We start from the raw sequence: 16,647 nt of genomic DNA on the forward strand, positions 1-16,647 counted from the left end.
GAAAGCATGCATGTTTTGGTACTACTTTCTGGCTCCGCGCACTGCATCCATGGCGGTCACTAACACTGTGTAGTACAGGTGTTCCGCTCAAAAGAATAAAAAAGATCAAAAGGCCAGGGTGTTTTAATTTGCGTTTAAACGCCTGGGCAATGGGCATTGCTCACTACAAATAACATGAGCTCAGCAGAGTCGGCTGCATGTTCGTTTCTCTTCCTTCTCGTCTCGCAGCAGCTGGTAAGAAAATAGTGGGCGTGCACATGGCCCACGCACCGATGCATTCTGATTCAAACATGTTGTGATCGAAACTGGAGCGGGACTGAGCGGGTGATCGGTGCCGCTCCAACTTTCGCTCCGGGACCACTCTGGTCCTCCTCGCTCACCGCTCAAGCCAAAATCCCCCCGTTCCGCTCCACACTCCGCTCACATGCTCTGATCCGCACTATCCCTTGAAGGTGAAAAAGTAACTGATTGAGGCTTTAATGTGTTCACACTACAGTGTTCTCTAACGTGCTTTAATGTGTTCACACTACAGTGTTCTCTAACGTGCTTTAATGTGTTCACACTACAGTGTTCTCTAACATGCTTTAATGTGTTCACACTACAGTGTTCTCTAACGTGCTTTAATGTGTTCACACTACAGTGTTCTCTAACATGCTTTAATGTGTTCACACTACAGTGTTCTCTAACGTGCTTTAATGTGTTCACACTACAGTGTTCTCTAACATGCTTTAATGTGTTCACACTACAGTGTTCTCTAACGTGCTTTAATGTGTTCACACTACAGTGTTCTCTAACGTGCTTTAATGTGTTCACACTACAGTGTTCTCTAACATGCTTTAATGTGTTCACACTACAGTGTTCTCTAACGTGCTTTAATGTGTTCACACTACAGTGTTCTCTAACATGCTTTAATGTGTTCACACTACAGTGTTCTCTAACATGCTTTAATGTGTTCACACTACAGTGTTCTCTAACGTGCTTTAATGTGTTCACACTACAGTGTTCTCTAACGTGCTTTAATGTGTTCACACTACAGTGTTCTCTAACGTGCTTTAATGTGTTCACACTACAGTGTTCTCTAACATGCTTTAATGTGTTCACACTACAGTGTTCTCTAACGTGCTTTAATGTGTTCACACTACAGTGTTCTCTAACGTGCTTTAATGTGTTCACACTACAGTGTTCTCTAACGTGCTTTAATGTGTTCACACTACAGTGTTCTGTAACGTGCTTTAATGTGTTCACACTACAGTGTTCTCTAACGTGCTTTAATGTGTTCACACTACAGTGTTCTCTAACGTGCTTTAATGTGTTCACACTACAGTGTTCTCTAACGTGCTTTAATGTGTTCACACTACAGTGTTCTCTAACGTGCTTTAATGTGTTCACACTACAGTGTTCTCTAACGTGCTTTAATGTGTTCACACTACAGTGTTCTCTAACGTGCTTTAATGTGTTCACACTACAGTGTTCTCTAACGTGCTTTAATGTGTTCACACTACAGTGTTCTCTAACGTGCTTTAATGTGTTCACACTACAGTGTTCTCTAACGTGCTTTAATGTGTTCACACTACAGTGTTCTCTAACGTGCTTTAATGTGTTCACACTACAGTGTTCTCTAACGTGCTTTAATGTGTTCACACTACAGTGTTCTCTAACGTGCTTTAATGTGTTCACACTACAGTGTTCTCTAACGTGCTTTAATGTGTTCACACTACAGTGTTCTCTAACGTGCTTTAATGTGTTCACACTACAGTGTTCTCTAACATGCTTTAATGTGTTCACAGTGTTCTCTAACATGCTTTAATGTGTTCACACTACAGTGTTCTCTAACGTGCTTTAATGTGTTCACACTACAGTGTTCTCTAACGTGCTTTAATGTGTTCACACTACAGTGTTCTCTAACGTGCTTTCATGTGTTCACACTACAGTGTTCTCTAACGTGCTTTAATGTGTTCACACTACAGTGTTCTCTAACGTGCTTTAATGTGTTCACACTACAGTGTTCTCTAACATGCTTTAATGTGTTCACACTACAGTGTTCTCTAACGTGCTTTAATGTGTTCACACTACAGTGTTCTCTAACGTGCTTTAATGTGTTCACAGTGTTCTCTAACATGCTTTAATGTGTTCACACTACAGTGTTCTCTAACGTGCTTTAATGTGTTCACACTACAGTGTTCTCTAACGTGCTTTAATGTGTTCACACTACAGTGTTCTCTAACGTGCTTTCATGTGTTCACACTACAGTGTTCTCTAACGTGCTTTAATGTGTTCACACTACAGTGTTCTCTAACGTGCTTTAATGTGTTCACACTACAGTGTTCTCTAACATGCTTTAATGTGTTCACACTACAGTGTTCTCTAACGTGCTTTAATGTGTTCACACTACAGTGTTCTCTAACATGCTTTAATGTGTTCACACTACAGTGTTCTCTAATGTGCTTTAATGTGTTCACACTACAGTGTTCTCTAACGTGCTTTAATGTGTTCACACTACAGTGTTCTCTAACGTGCTTTAATGTGTTCACACTACAGTGTTCTCTAACGTGCTTTAATGTGTTCACACTACAGTGTTCTCTAACGTGCTTTAATGTGTTCACACTACAGTGTTCTCTAACATGCTTTAATGTGTTCACACTACAGTGTTCTCTAACATGCTTTAATGTGTTCACACTACAGTGTTCTCTAACGTGCTTTAATGTGTTCACACTACAGTGTTCTCTAACATGCTTTAATGTGTTCACACTACAGTGTTCTCTAACATGCTTTAATGTGTTCACACTACAGTGTTCTCTAACATGCTTTAATGTGTTCACACTACAGTGTTCTCTAACATGCTTTAATGTGTTCACACTACAGTGTTCTCTAACGTGCTTTAATGTGTTCACACTACAGTGTTCTCTAACGTGCTTTAATGTGTTCACACTACAGTGTTCTCTAACATGCTTTAATGTGTTCACACTACAGTGTTCTCTAACGTGCTTTAATGTGTTCACACTACAGTGTTCTCTAACGTGCTTTAATGTGTTCACACTACAGTGTTCTCTAACGTGCTTTAATGTGTTCACACTACAGTGTTCTCTAACGTGCTTTAATGTGTTCACACTACAGTGTTCTCTAACGTGCTTTAATGTGTTCACACTACAGTGTTCTCTAACGTGCTTTAATGTGTTCACACTACAGTGTTCTCTAACGTGCTTTAATGTGTTCACACTACAGTGTTCTCTAACGTGCTTTAATGTGTTCACACTACAGTGTTCTCTAACGTGCTTTAATGTGTTCACACTACAGTGTTCTCTAACGTGCTTTAATGTGTTCACACTACAGTGTTCTCTAATGTGCTTTAATGTGTTCACACTACAGTGTTCTCTAACGTGCTTTAATGTGTTCACACTACAGTGTTCTCTAACGTGCTTTAATGTGTTCACACTACAGTGTTCTCTAACATGCTTTAATGTGTTCACACTACAGTGTTCTCTAACATGCTTTAATGTGTTCACACTACAGTGTTCTCTAACGTGCTTTAATGTGTTCACACTACAGTGTTCTCTAACGTGCTTTAATGTGTTCACACTACAGTGTTCTCTAACGTGCTTTAATGTGTTCACACTACAGTGTTCTCTAACGTGCTTTAATGTGTTCACACTACAGTGTTCTCTAACGTGCTTTAATGTGTTCACACTACAGTGTTCTCTAACGTGCTTTAATGTGTTCACACTACAGTGTTCTCTAACGTGCTTTAATGTGTTCACACTACAGTGTTCTCTAACGTGCTTTAATGTGTTCACACTACAGTGTTCTCTAACGTGCTTTAATGTGTTCACACTACAGTGTTCTCTAACATGCTTTAATGTGTTCACACTACAGTGTTCTCTAACGTGCTTTAATGTGTTCACACTACAGTGTTCTCTAACGTGCCACAAGAGCTGCATGAAGACGCTAGACATCCACTGTGACCATTCCTCTGAGGTGGACTGCATCATCACCAAGTGCATCTCTGAGATAGAGGACCCGTCACTCAATCTGGAGGTGAGGGAGTGCTCTCTCGTGCACACACACACACACACACACACACACACACACACACACACACACACACACACACACGCACACACACACACACACAGTGTGTCTTAAAGGGATACTCCACTTTTTTGGGAGTTTAGCTCATTTGCCACATAACCAAGATACACCATGTCTTACCAGCACTGTCCGTGCAGTTTACAGTGAGCTAGTGAAGTTAAGTTAGTGAAGTTAGTTAGTATCGCCATAGAATGGAGGGTAATGGTACAGCCGTAAAAAATCTGCCAAAACACACATCTCACAGCGCCAAAATACATGTTGTGCTTCGGGGTACTCACCACACGATGAAATATGAATCCAAAATGCACATAATCGGTCTTTTTGGAAGGAAAAGAGGTAGCCGGCACTACTTTCCAAACATGACCACCGACCTCTTTTCCTTCCAAAAAGACAGATTATGTGCATTTTGGATTCAGTCATCCCCAGCCCCCCCCCCGGCTAATCACGTAAAACTTCTGTTTAACAGCTGGTAATACAAAATACAGCTCAGAACATGCTACCTACAGATGGAACTCAGCCAAGCTACAGTCAGAAGGTCAGATTAAAGCCTTACAGTTGAATTGAGCCCATCAACAAGACCTGAGGCAGCATTTGTGTTTAAAAGGGGACCTATTGAGCTGCCTTCACAGGGAGGAATAAGAATCACATTTGATCACCAAGTACAATAAATTACTCTTTTTTTGCAAATCAGGAAGCAACAGAGTACATCCTCACATGGGGTGCTGGAAACAGCTGGATTTACAATAGCCAGTAGATGAAACATATCTCTCTCAAAGAGGAGGAGATATTGATTCAAAGTTTTCAGATTAGTTGATATCTTTACCGCCATCCATCTTTGTACAAACCTGGGTCCACAATGTGTTTTTGTTCCAGTCCAGACCGGCTTCCCACCCGCAGCCACGGCCAATTGTGTCTGTATGAAATACAATTGGCCGTGTCTGCGGGTGGGAAGCCGGTGGGTCGGGGCGCCTGTTCGGTGGGGAGAGGAACTGGGGGGCCGCGTGATCCTCCCACGCGCCATGTCCTGCCGGCTGTCGGGTGAAAAGAAGCGGCCCACGTGTATCGGAGGAAGCATGTGCTAGTCTGCAAACTTTTTTTTGTCTGAGTCCAACCCACTTGTGTTCCTCCGTGTCCAGCTCGCCTCGCCTCCCGTGCAGCCGATGGAGATTTCTGACGACAGCCCCGTGTTTCTGAGCCCCTGGTCTCTGAACGATGATGAGGACGACAAATGGACAGCCAGCTGGCCCACCGTCCCACTGGTGTCCGAGAACACAGGACAAGATTCTGTAAGTAACAACGCCTCTATGGTTAGATTTCCTATAAGACATGCTCACAGAAAAAGAGATGGAAATACTGAAGCTGCATCCCTAACCTGAAGAGGTCTCTTGTGGGCCATCTCAATCCCAAGCCTAACCCTAACCCTAACCCAATGACCTTACTGAGTCATTTGATGAGGTAGTCCTGTCCAGTCACCTCTGGAGGATAAAACCACTGTAGGGCCCTAATGAGCAATGAGCAACGAAAGCTGTGTCACTAAACATACTTCCTGATTATTGATAAGATGCTAATGTTTTTTCTTCTTTTCTTCTTGATGTATTCTGTGTTTGTGCTAAGAAGCAGAGCGATGGAGGGCTCAACCAGAAAAATAAGGTGCTCTACCAGGCAAATGAGGGGCTCATCCAGGCAAACGAGGTGCTCATCCAGGCCAATGAGGGGCTCATCCAGGCCAATGAAAAATTGGCAAAAGAGCTGGAGGATGCCAAGAACAAGGTACATGGAGACAACATTTATTTTTTTATTGAACAGTATTTAAAGTGTTTGATTGAGCAGTTGCTAATCACGAGCTCACTCAAAAACAGATCCTGTCTTGCGAGTTGAAGGCGAACGAGAATGAGATCAGCACTTTGAAGACAAAAGCTCTGAAATACACAACTAATTTCACGTATTGTTGACAGTAGGCATGGGTCGATTTCCGGTTTTACCGGTTCGGTTCGGTGTATGAGCCCAAACCGGTTTGATCACGTGCAAACCGAAAACCCCTTTTTTTTTTTTTTTTTTTTTGCCAGTCCATTCTGATTGCACTATTGTTCGTATTAGCCTCTTCTCAAGTTGCACTAGTAGGCAAAAGTCTTATTTTGTTTATTATGTTGATGTTTGAAGAAAAGTTAAGCTGAATAGTTATGAGAAATAAAAACAGTGTGTTGTTACAGTTAAAAGGTTCTGCTTATTTATATTCAGTGTTCATGCTGGTTGGCAGCGTACCAGCTTAGAGGTGCTTTATCGCCACCAACTGCAGCCGCTTTGATACGGTTTTTTGGGGAATATCGAACCGGTTTCAAAATGTTCAAACCGACCCATGCCTTGACAATACCAGCTTAGAGGTGTATTATCGCTATCAGGTGGACTGAAGTTGCACTACAGACAGTTATGGGCCACACTCGGTAGCCCTGCTTAAAAAAAAAAAAAATTAATTACAAAAATAATCGGTATACCGGTTCGATCCGGTTTAGACGGCAATATCGAACCGGTTTTAAAATTTTCAAACCGACCCAGCCCTAGTTGACAGTAGAACAATTTAGACAATAACCTAGCCTGCAGTTTGATTCATCACTGCAGCAAATATAGTTTGCTGTGATAAGGCCTGAGCCTACTGCGCTTTCACTATTATTCTGTGTTATGTCTGTAAACTATTATTGTGTGTTATGTCTGTAATACTCTCACACTAAGCCGTCTGTCCTTCTTGGTGTTGTGCAGATTTCAGAGCTGCATCGTGAGATCGATCACAACCTAGTGGACAAGAAGAATCATGAGAACAAGATGAAGGACATAGAGAACAAGCTGCAGCAGCATAACGCCACAAGGTAATGCAAGACCTACAAATCTCCCTTTTTTTTTGTCCCCAAAGAATAGAGACAAAGTCTGTATTGTAAATATGAGTCTTAACTGCAAATTGTTTAGACTAAGATAAAACATTTCCTGCTTCATACGATGCCCTTATTTTGACTTGACTACATTAAACAACGAACTGGCGTGCTCAACCCAACGTTTTAAAGAAAGTCACTGGGTGCCGATCCAAAAATCTCGAAATAATTAAATCAAAAACAGCACTCACAGATGTCCAAAGTACAAACTTTTAATGCGCACAGCAGCAGCAAAACGGACACGTTTCAGCCTTAGGCTTTCCTCAGCGTTAGGTAACGCTGAGGAAAGCCTAAGGCTGAAACGCCTCCGTTTTGCTGCTGCTGTGCGCATTAAAAGTTTGTACTTTATACATCTGTGAGTGCTGGACTTGACTACATTACCATTTATTTTCCATCATGCTTTTTGCTTTTTGCCCTATCAAGGGGGATTCCATATTATAAATGATCTGAACTTTTCAGACCCAGTACACATGACTTCAATTTCACAATTGTTGATGTTGAAGTATAGCTATTCTTCAGCCATAACGCGATATAGCTTAGCTAACAATAATATTGAGCTCTGACCCAAAAAATTAAAACCAGTCAGGGAATTCAGGTCTGGAACAGGCCTTCGCAGGGGGGCCCAAGCAGTTTCATGGGAGGCTCAGTGAATCAAAGTGAAAAAAGATGACATCTTACATTAGTTATCAATAGGAGATCACATAGTATAGCCTAAATGTGTGTGATTTGGTTAATAGGTCAGAGACAGTAGTTTTAGATAATTTTACAGTTTTTGTCACTTTCCCAGAGTCAAACTAATAAATGCCATCAAACAGACGTTCTTTCTGTATTTGGTTTAGTCTGAAGGATGTCAAACAGTAATATCAGGCTATCTTGGCTCAATTGTTGAGTGTCTATGGGATCAAATAACATAATCATGATCCCATATGCATCCAGGAATTGAGCGAGGTGGGGCCTCCTTTTTCCAAGCTTTGTCTGGGGGGAGGCCCACAGTCTCAGACTTTGAACACCCCTGATCTAACCCTGCATAACACTCCCGCTGCTGTTTCAGCAAAATGGCCGAATGATGTCTACTACTTTGCCCACCACCACTGTTTTGGCTATTGCCTAATCTTATTCACAGGCAACTATATCATATATTGACAGATATATTTGGACACTTTCATGTGAATACGCCTCCCTCACAGACACGCACTCACAGAATTTCCAGCTAAAGTGTTCTTGTTAGTGTCACCATGATCTCATCCCTGGTTTCATTTCTCCAACTGCAGGAGCAGCACAGAGGCCACAACCAAGGCCCACCGTGGCCCGCTGAGGGAGCTCGTCCGCAATGAAGACAGCCCCAAGAAGCGGCGCACCTCCACCTGGAGGGTCACCAAGTGGAAGTTCACCAAACGGAACAGCCACGTTTTGTAAATATACCAAATTGAACACTGCCGGTAGAGCAACGGTTTTCACCATACGCTTTCAATGGAGGGACTGTCCTTGCTGTTGCCGGTGAAGCCTTTTCCATCGTAGCCTCAGACACGCGTCTCAGTGAAGGCTATTCCATTCACAGCCGTGACTCCCCGAAATGCTACAAGCTGACAGACACCACTGTCATGGTGACTGCCTGACCCTGACTAAAATCATTGATGCCAGAGTAAAGATGTACAAACACTCCAACAACAAGATAATGACCAGCGGAGCCATAGCAGCCATGTTGTCCACCATCTTGTACGGCAGGAGGTTCTTCCCCTACTATATCTAACGTCATTGGACGACTGGATGAGGAGGGCAAGGGAGCAGTGTACAGTTTTGACCAACAGGTTTGAAAGTATAAAAACTGTTGTGTTGTTGTTGTTTTTTTGTATTACAAATATTACATATTATTTGTGTATGTCATGAATAATAACGGAGGATGCAGAGTGCTGTCCAGGTTTTGGAAACCAAACTAATGAAAGAAATGGATAAAAAACGTTTTTTTTTTTAATTATTATTATTATTATAATAATTATTATTATTATCCAGATCTGAACTTTGTCGTTTTCTCGTCATGCTGGAGTTTGATTAAATGTCCTGAGCCAGTGAGATTTTAATTAGATTATTTCTGCTGTTGGCTCCTGTCTCTCCAGTGAGACTGTTGTTTTTGGTTGTCCAGGACCGCTCCTCCGTCCTCTGCTTTCCCTCCCTCTGTTTTAATTGTTCTTGGAAGAATACAAATGCTTCTTTTCTTTTTACATTCTTATTAGTATATGAAGGAGAAGAAAAGCCAGCACTCTCAAAAATGTCCTTTTGTTAATTTAATTGAAGCAGATGGCAGGTACAAACGTTTCGACAGAAGTCTTCCTCAGTGTACAAAGAACCAGGAAATGATAGACCCTTATATACTGTCTGTTACTTCCTACTTCAGCTTTTCAAAATAAAATAAAACTGTGTCTAGGTAATGTTATATATTTTCATTACCTATGTTCTATTAGTCTTGGTCTCCATATGCACTTTATTTATTTGACTGTGCTTTAGGATCTAGTATTTTTATTGACTTCTTGTATTTTTTCATATGGACTTTATCTACTTCACTGTGCTTTATGATCTGGATTTTGTCTTTATTGTATTGTTTGCTCATGCACTTTATGTACTTTACTGTGCGTTATAGGTTTCTATCTTACTTTGTTATTTCCATAGACACTTTATTTACTTTACTGTGTTTATCTATATATGACTTGTTAAGTTTTATTTTATTTTATTTTGAAAAGCTGAAGTAGGAAGTAACAGACAGTATATAAGGGTCTATCATTTCCTGGTTCTTTGTACACTGAGGAAGACTTCTGTCAAAACGTTTGTACCTGCCATCTGCTTCAATTAAATTAACAAAAGGACATTTTTGAGAGTGCTGGCTTTTCTTCTCCTTCATAGACCATTTTGAGCCGTGCACCCACCAACTGTTTTTTGTGAGTGTGCTTGCTTTTCCCCTTTTTCATTCTTATTAGTATAAAAACTGCTTTTTTTGTATTTTTGTATATATTTGTGTGTCATGAATAATAATAAAAAATTAAGTTTATGAAAGGAAGGCCTTGTATCAATGCATTTTTTAAATAATCTTGAACTCTGTTACTTCCCTGAAAAACGTCATTGTAAGAAGTCTACCAAATATCCATTCCACGTTTATTCAATCTGATGAAATATGTATGCTACAGTATGAGGACCAGAGGGAGTTGTTTCAAGGGTGTTTTGTTATTTCCCCTCGTGCATGTGGTTGATATACAGATGAATGGCTAGAAGCAAATGATGACAAAGGTTTAAATCAGAGGTTTTCAAAGTGGGAGGTGGACCTCCCCAGGGGGCCTCCAAACTGTTTCAGGGGAGGCTCAGTGTTCAGAAAGAAATTGCAGTGTTGAATTTCGCGCAATCCCACCAATAAGATCACAGCTTTCACGTATCTCCTTGACTGTCACTAGGAATTATAAAGGGCTGATCATCCCTGAAAACTTTCACTTCTGTGTGAATACCTCCAACTGCCCCCCCCGCCCCAGTTCAGAAAACTGAATGGGATGGTTCTGTTCTAGATTAGCTTTACATGTATTGCCACTTATCATTATTGCCACTACTCGCAAAGTACACATACCAGCTACTGAAGTACAGTACTTAAGTATCTTTTCTGAGTATCTGTACCTTACTTGAGTATTTAAATTTCTGTCAATTTTCACTTTTCCTCCACTACATTTTCCATAAGCATCTTAGTTACAAAGTAAAATCCATTGTAAAATCACAAGAAATTTGGTAGCCTGCAAGCAAGCAGGTTTGTGTATGAAACTTATTATAATATGATGCTATGTAAAGCTCTTTGAGACATGCTTGTAATAAAGGGCCAATATGGGAACCCAGAGTATTTCATCACATGTTTGTACCTATCATGTGCCTTAACCTTTTCCACGCTAGATGAAGATAACAGTGTTTTATATAACTTTACTCCCCCTCCACCTCGTCATCCCCCACTATCGCACTCCTTCATCCATCTCCCTTCTCTCCCTCATTTCATTCAATTCACACATTATACACTCACACATAATAAATAAAAAATATTGCATGTTTTACATATTAAGCTAAGTCAGTGGTTCCTTAAAAGTAGGGTCCGGGGACCCCTTAGGGGTCCTTGAGTGGTTTGCAGGGGGTCCCCAGCAAAAGGGGGATCATTTTCACTATAATTCCATGCATAGTAACATAATGACAATGTATGGCTATTTTGATCATGGGTTTCATACACTTTCTGTAATACATCTAAAAGCAAAAACCGCATCAGATGGGGACCCTGGGACAAAGTCTTATCAAATTGGGGTTCGTGGTCTAATTTGTGTCAGTTTTGGGGTCCTTGACGTGAAACAGTTTGAGAACCACTGAGCACTGAGCTGACTATGCACATTCCTTTGCTTGGTTACAGTGACCTCTGGTGGCGGAATATGAGGCCTGACATGCTGTTCATGACTGTTCCTTATCTACCAGCCATCTAAAACACAACAGAAGAGTGATGTCATGCGTGCAGGTGCATACCAGTGATGGAGAGGCGTAGATAAAAAGTTAGAACCATGGTGATTTATGTGAGCCTAAATATCAAGTTCACGTTTTTATTGACTTTCATTTCCCCTTATTGATTCAGAATTTTCCCTCTCCATGAAAATGTATTCTTTTGCATTTTTCTTACACTTCTACCAAAGCAAAATGCTGTCCATCAATTTGATCCTAATACTGCAAAATCACATATTCATAAATCTGTTTTCCTATCATAAACTTTTTTAAGAAATCAATTAAAAAACAACAACCCTATATTCTAAAAACAAAGCTATTCAAATCATAAAGATAGTAGGCATAGTCTGTATTCACCTTATTCAGAAGAGACCGTCTGGCTTGAGAGACTAACAATACAATCGGAGGTTCCAAATGTATTTACTTCCTGTGACTCATAAACCTAGTCTGACACAATTGTGAGTTAAACTAGGTTTGGCCAGGTGAGTCAGACTAGTTTGAGCAGGTAATAAATCTCCATCTCTCTATATAATCTCCTAAAATAACTAGCTTGCATCAACCTCGGAGATGGCTGGGGCTTGAATGGGCATGACACCACTGACCCCATCTGCCCTTTGCTGATTAGATCTGTGCTGCGAGGAGTTAAGTCTCTATTTAAGGAAAATGTCCATAAAACTCATACTCATAGGCCTACTCTCTCTCCTTTGAGAGAACTTGCTGGTAACGAGAGGTTACCTAGGTGCCACACAAATATGTCTCCAACATTTTATAATTATTATTTTTTTACTTGCGTGTACCACATCCACAAGTGTAAATTAAATGGTTGTAAACCATTCTTTCCCGTATTTAAGAATGATCTCAGTGAATATATGGACACCATCAAATAGCCTACTCAAAGAACTCTAAAGCAATTCAGACTGTGACCTCATGAAGTGCCTTAGTTGTAGGCTATGTAAATTTATGTTTGTATGCAGTGTTGGGGGTAACTCATTACAAAAGTAATATATTACATGTAATAGGCTATAGGCTATTACTTTGAGCAGTAACTCAGTATATAACTGATTACCAATATGATTTCAGTAATATTATAGGCTACCAGTTACTCTGTCTGTCAAGTAACACAAGTTAAATATTGAGTTAAAAATATATTTATCAAAGCACATATTTAAATAAAGATAGCCTACAATCATTTCCTAATCAAAATGTGTGTTTTCATGTAAATAACCACTATAGATGACATGACAATAACAAAGGAAAAGGATAACATTTAGAATTTTGGACTGTTTACACTTCAAGACGGTTTAAATTATTTTTCGCGATGGTTCCGCCAATGTCATTGTTACTGCAGTTATTTTGGTGAAAGTAAGCAAAAGTAGTGTAATGAGTTTACTCTACACAGACAGTAGCCTAATATTGTAAAGTATACTTTCAAATGAAAGCATGGGAACCACTGCTCTACGCCTAGCCTCAAATTCACTTGTTGCCAAAAAGCTTTTTTCCATAGACGGCCATTGTAAAAGAGAGTCCTAGTGGCTGGGCTGCCTTTCTCTCTGTCTGCCTGTTTGTCTTCCATAAAGACACAGATTTATGAAATTAAAAGCAAACTTTATTAAAGCAATGTTGTACAGATTAACACAAAGAAGGAGCAGTCTACAAAATAGATAACAGGACATTTCTGTCTATCAAGCCAGTCAGTAAATCTGTCCGTCTGTCTTGTCTACATGCGGCAGGTGTCGTGGAAAGCCTCCAGGGTCCTAAAGTCCCTCCACGTTGGAGGAAGTCCGTCCTGCAGGAAGCGACCGCAACGCTGGCAGGGAGACTGGAAGAGTTTAATGTAGCTACGCAGCCACGTCATGAAGGAGCGTACGACCACGTCGGGCATCTGAGGCAGCTGGTAGTGCAGCAGAGCCGTGGTGGCGTGGTCGGTGACCTTCTGGAACACCTGGTAATGGGACTTGGTCCAGATGTCCAGCTTTCCCTCCTCGTTGTAAACGTTCTCGTTGTATCCTCTGACGATGGTTCTGTCGATGAACAGCGAGCGCATCACGACGATCGCCTTCAACACCTTCCCCAGGGTCACCAGCAGGACGGCCGACGTCCCGTTGGGTCTGAACAGTTCGATGGTCATGTCGGGAAACATTCTGCCGATCCGAGAGATGACATCGTCCACATACTGAGGGGGCAGGACCAACGTGCTGGGTTGGACCTTGGGCCGCCTCTTGGCCGACGCTCCCATCTGATTGGCCGATCGTTTGAGCGACTGCTGGTTCAACAAACTGGAGGCCAGGCCAGCGTGGTACTGCAACTTGTTGGACCACTTGTAGGCCTGCAGCAGCTGGGAGTAAAGTGGGGTTTTGTCCTGGACTGGGTCCAAACTGAGAAGACCACTGTTATGAAGAGGGTGAGACTCAGAGGGACGTCCAACCAGGCCACTGAGACGCTCCAACTCATTGAGGTCTCTGTTGACAGCCTGCAGGTCGGAACGTAAGAGACAGAGACAGTTACAAATCCATACTTTCTAAGAGCAAACTGAACAAAATATTTCCTTCTGTCTCCAATGCCTTTGGTAAGTGTAAATCGGAGGATGAGACCTTAGGTCATCTATTCTGCTCTTGCTATGTTATCATATTCAGTGTTTCCCCTAGAAAAGATTTCAGGCCCGGAGGGATTTCGAAACATACCACAACCGCAACGGCGGTGGCCCTCGCTGGCGACGCTAAACCTTTAGCTAACCTGTTCGCATCTATGTTGGCAATGGCATCCCAAGTATCATCATACTATTATGGGATGCGATGTGAACAGTTAAATGGTAAATGGACTGCATTTATATAGCGCTTTTATCCAAAGCGCTTTACAATGTGCCTACATTCACCCATTCACACACCGAAGGCGGCCAGCTGCCACGCAGGGTGCTGGCACAGCCATCGGGAGCAATTTGGGGTTCAGTGTCTTGCCCAAGGACACTTCGACATGCGGACTGGAGGAGCCGGGTTCGAACCACCGACCTTCTGGTTAGTGGACGACCTGCTCTACCTCCTGAGCCACAGCCGCCCCTGTTGTATTATGGGATGTGCGTTTCCCAGGCAACGACACACGTTGACATGTTTTGGAACAGCACTGCACGCTGGCACAATGCTCCTAAAAGCAAAATGCTTATTGTTTTGAATGATTTGGCATCTTCTATTACTGTCAACACTGTCAACACCAGTATTGTTGTATTGTAATAATATGCCATAAAGGTTTATTGAAATTTTGGGGAGAGCAGGGGGAAAAAAAACAAAAAAGGGGAAACACTGATATTGTGAACTCAGTAACGTGAATCGTATCGAATCGTGAGTTGAGTGTATCGTTACATCCCTACTGTACCTGCAGGTTGTCCTGGAACTCTGATATGAAGCCCTTCTCGCGGGCTTCCAGGGTCTCGCGGTTCTTCATGCCGTCCTTCAGCGACTCAAACACGCGGCTGACGCTGGAGCGCAGCGCCTGGATGCCGCTGATCGCCTGGGAGAATGCCTCCAGGTTGACCCCGACGTTCACCACGTCTGCCATCTTCCCTTCACTGTCTGTCTGCTACACAGGAGACAAAGATCTCACATTGGTAAGAACCAAATGCTAATAGGTTGTTCCATTGCAACATCAGTGAACAGCAAATCTGCCATTTTGGCCTGAAAGCGACCTCTCTGATTGGCTGTCATGGCTCTGTGCTGTTGTCCCAAGGAGGCTGGGTTTTTTTCAGGCCAAAATGGTGGCAGCACTGTTATCAAAAAAGCACTACACTATTCATAGCTTTCAAGGGGCGTTACGTGCTGCCGGGAACGCCCACCTGACGGTCAAACAGTACTGCTAAGTACTGTTGGAGCGGACGACAGCACAGGCATCACTACAGTATCTTCTCTTTTAGCAATAGTCTCACTAATCCCACAGTGGTTTACCTGCTTTTGAGATCTGCAAAAAATAGTTTGCTTCTGTCTCACCCGTTCTCCCTCTCTCTTCACACGCGACGAGGGCTGTGCTCTCTCTCCACAACATTATAAAAACGAGTCCGCACTCCGCACGCAGTTTGTTGTGAAACAATTTCTCCGAACTGCCATGTGTTGGACAGTAACGTTAACGATAGTTCGGTTTGTTTGAAGTGCCCAAAACGTGCAGTTTGTTTAGATATCGTTCTTTTTCAACGCTTGATAGATGGTCTAAATATTCCTGACTGGAAACTGGTGGAAAAAAGACCGCTTTTTGCTGGAGCTGCGTCTGGTCAGTGTTCAGCGCCATTATTGTTTTGAGTTTTGACCGCCAGAATGGGCGTTCCTTGTACTTACGTAACGCCCCTTGAAAGCTATGAATAGCAGTGGTTCTCAAAGCGTGGTCCGGGGACCCCCAGGCCAGGGGTCCATGAGGGGGTTCCAGGCAAAAGAATAATTAATTTTTATTATAATTCCTTCCATCAATAAGTAACAAGACAATGTATGACTATTTTGGTCATGGGTTTCATACACGTTCTGTAATAAAACACCTAAAAGCAAAACATCTTATCAGATGGGGGACCCTGCTGGGACAAAATCTTATCAAATGGGGAGTCTGTAGTCTAATTTGTGTCTGTTTAGGGGTCCATGACGTGAAACACTGAGAACCGCTGGATTCGCTCCCCCCCAAACATTTTGCATTTAAAACAGTAAGTAAGGCAATCATTAACGTCATTTAACGTTAGACTACATGAAGTCATGAACAGACATCATGTCACATGACATAAAACTCGTCACTTTACCTTCAATAATGTGCTCAGAGATGACGTCACTGCACCGCGGTCGGACACTTCGTGCGTTTTGTTTTTGTAGCGTTTGTATTTAAACAACTGGTTTGGTTATAAAATACTAACGATAAGTTAGTAGCTAAAGAGAGAGAAGAAATAAACCCGCTCCAACGTCTGCTGCTGCTGTGCCGGGGGTTACCCACAACACACCGCGGCTGAAGCGGACGGTCCGTGCTTGTTTTCGGTCCCCCTCTCTCTCTTCCGATGTTGGTTCCGCTCTTCTGACCCAGCTCAACTTTACCATGATCGACACCACAGCCATTGAGATATCGATACTTATGGATTCATGATCTTCAGCAGACGCAGAATAGAACAGAAGGTAGAGGAGGCGAA

At 42.1% G+C, this 16,647-nt stretch overlaps 2 protein-coding genes across 2 annotated transcripts in view; one reads left to right on the top strand and one right to left on the bottom strand.

The window, feature by feature from the left end:
* Positions 1-13,142: 13,142 nt before the first annotated feature.
* LOC310792806 (mediator of RNA polymerase II transcription subunit 27) lies at positions 13,143-16,446 on the bottom strand. Its single transcript, XM_083654558.1, has 3 exons — positions 16,270-16,446; positions 14,874-15,077; positions 13,143-13,977 (listed from the first exon to the last, which is right to left on the bottom strand). The coding sequence occupies exons 2-3, from the start codon at positions 15,054-15,056 to the stop codon at positions 13,225-13,227; spliced, it is 936 nt and encodes a 311-aa protein (XP_083510684.1). The 5' UTR covers positions 15,057-15,077; positions 16,270-16,446; the 3' UTR covers positions 13,143-13,224.
* A 180-nt stretch (positions 16,447-16,626) lies between these two features.
* Positions 16,627-16,647, top strand: part of LOC310793395 (cytosolic 5'-nucleotidase 1A) — a 6,358-nt gene continuing 6,337 nt past the window's right edge. Inside the window, exon 1 of the mRNA XM_083655209.1 lies at positions 16,627-16,647. This exon is cut by the window's right edge and continues 158 nt beyond it. The gene's annotated coding sequence lies outside the window, so the exon portion shown is untranslated.

Source organism: Poromitra crassiceps, assembly GCF_964638095.1.
Source record: "Poromitra crassiceps genome assembly, chromosome: 18".
NCBI classification, from domain to species: Eukaryota; Metazoa; Chordata; class Actinopteri; order Beryciformes; family Melamphaidae; genus Poromitra; species Poromitra crassiceps.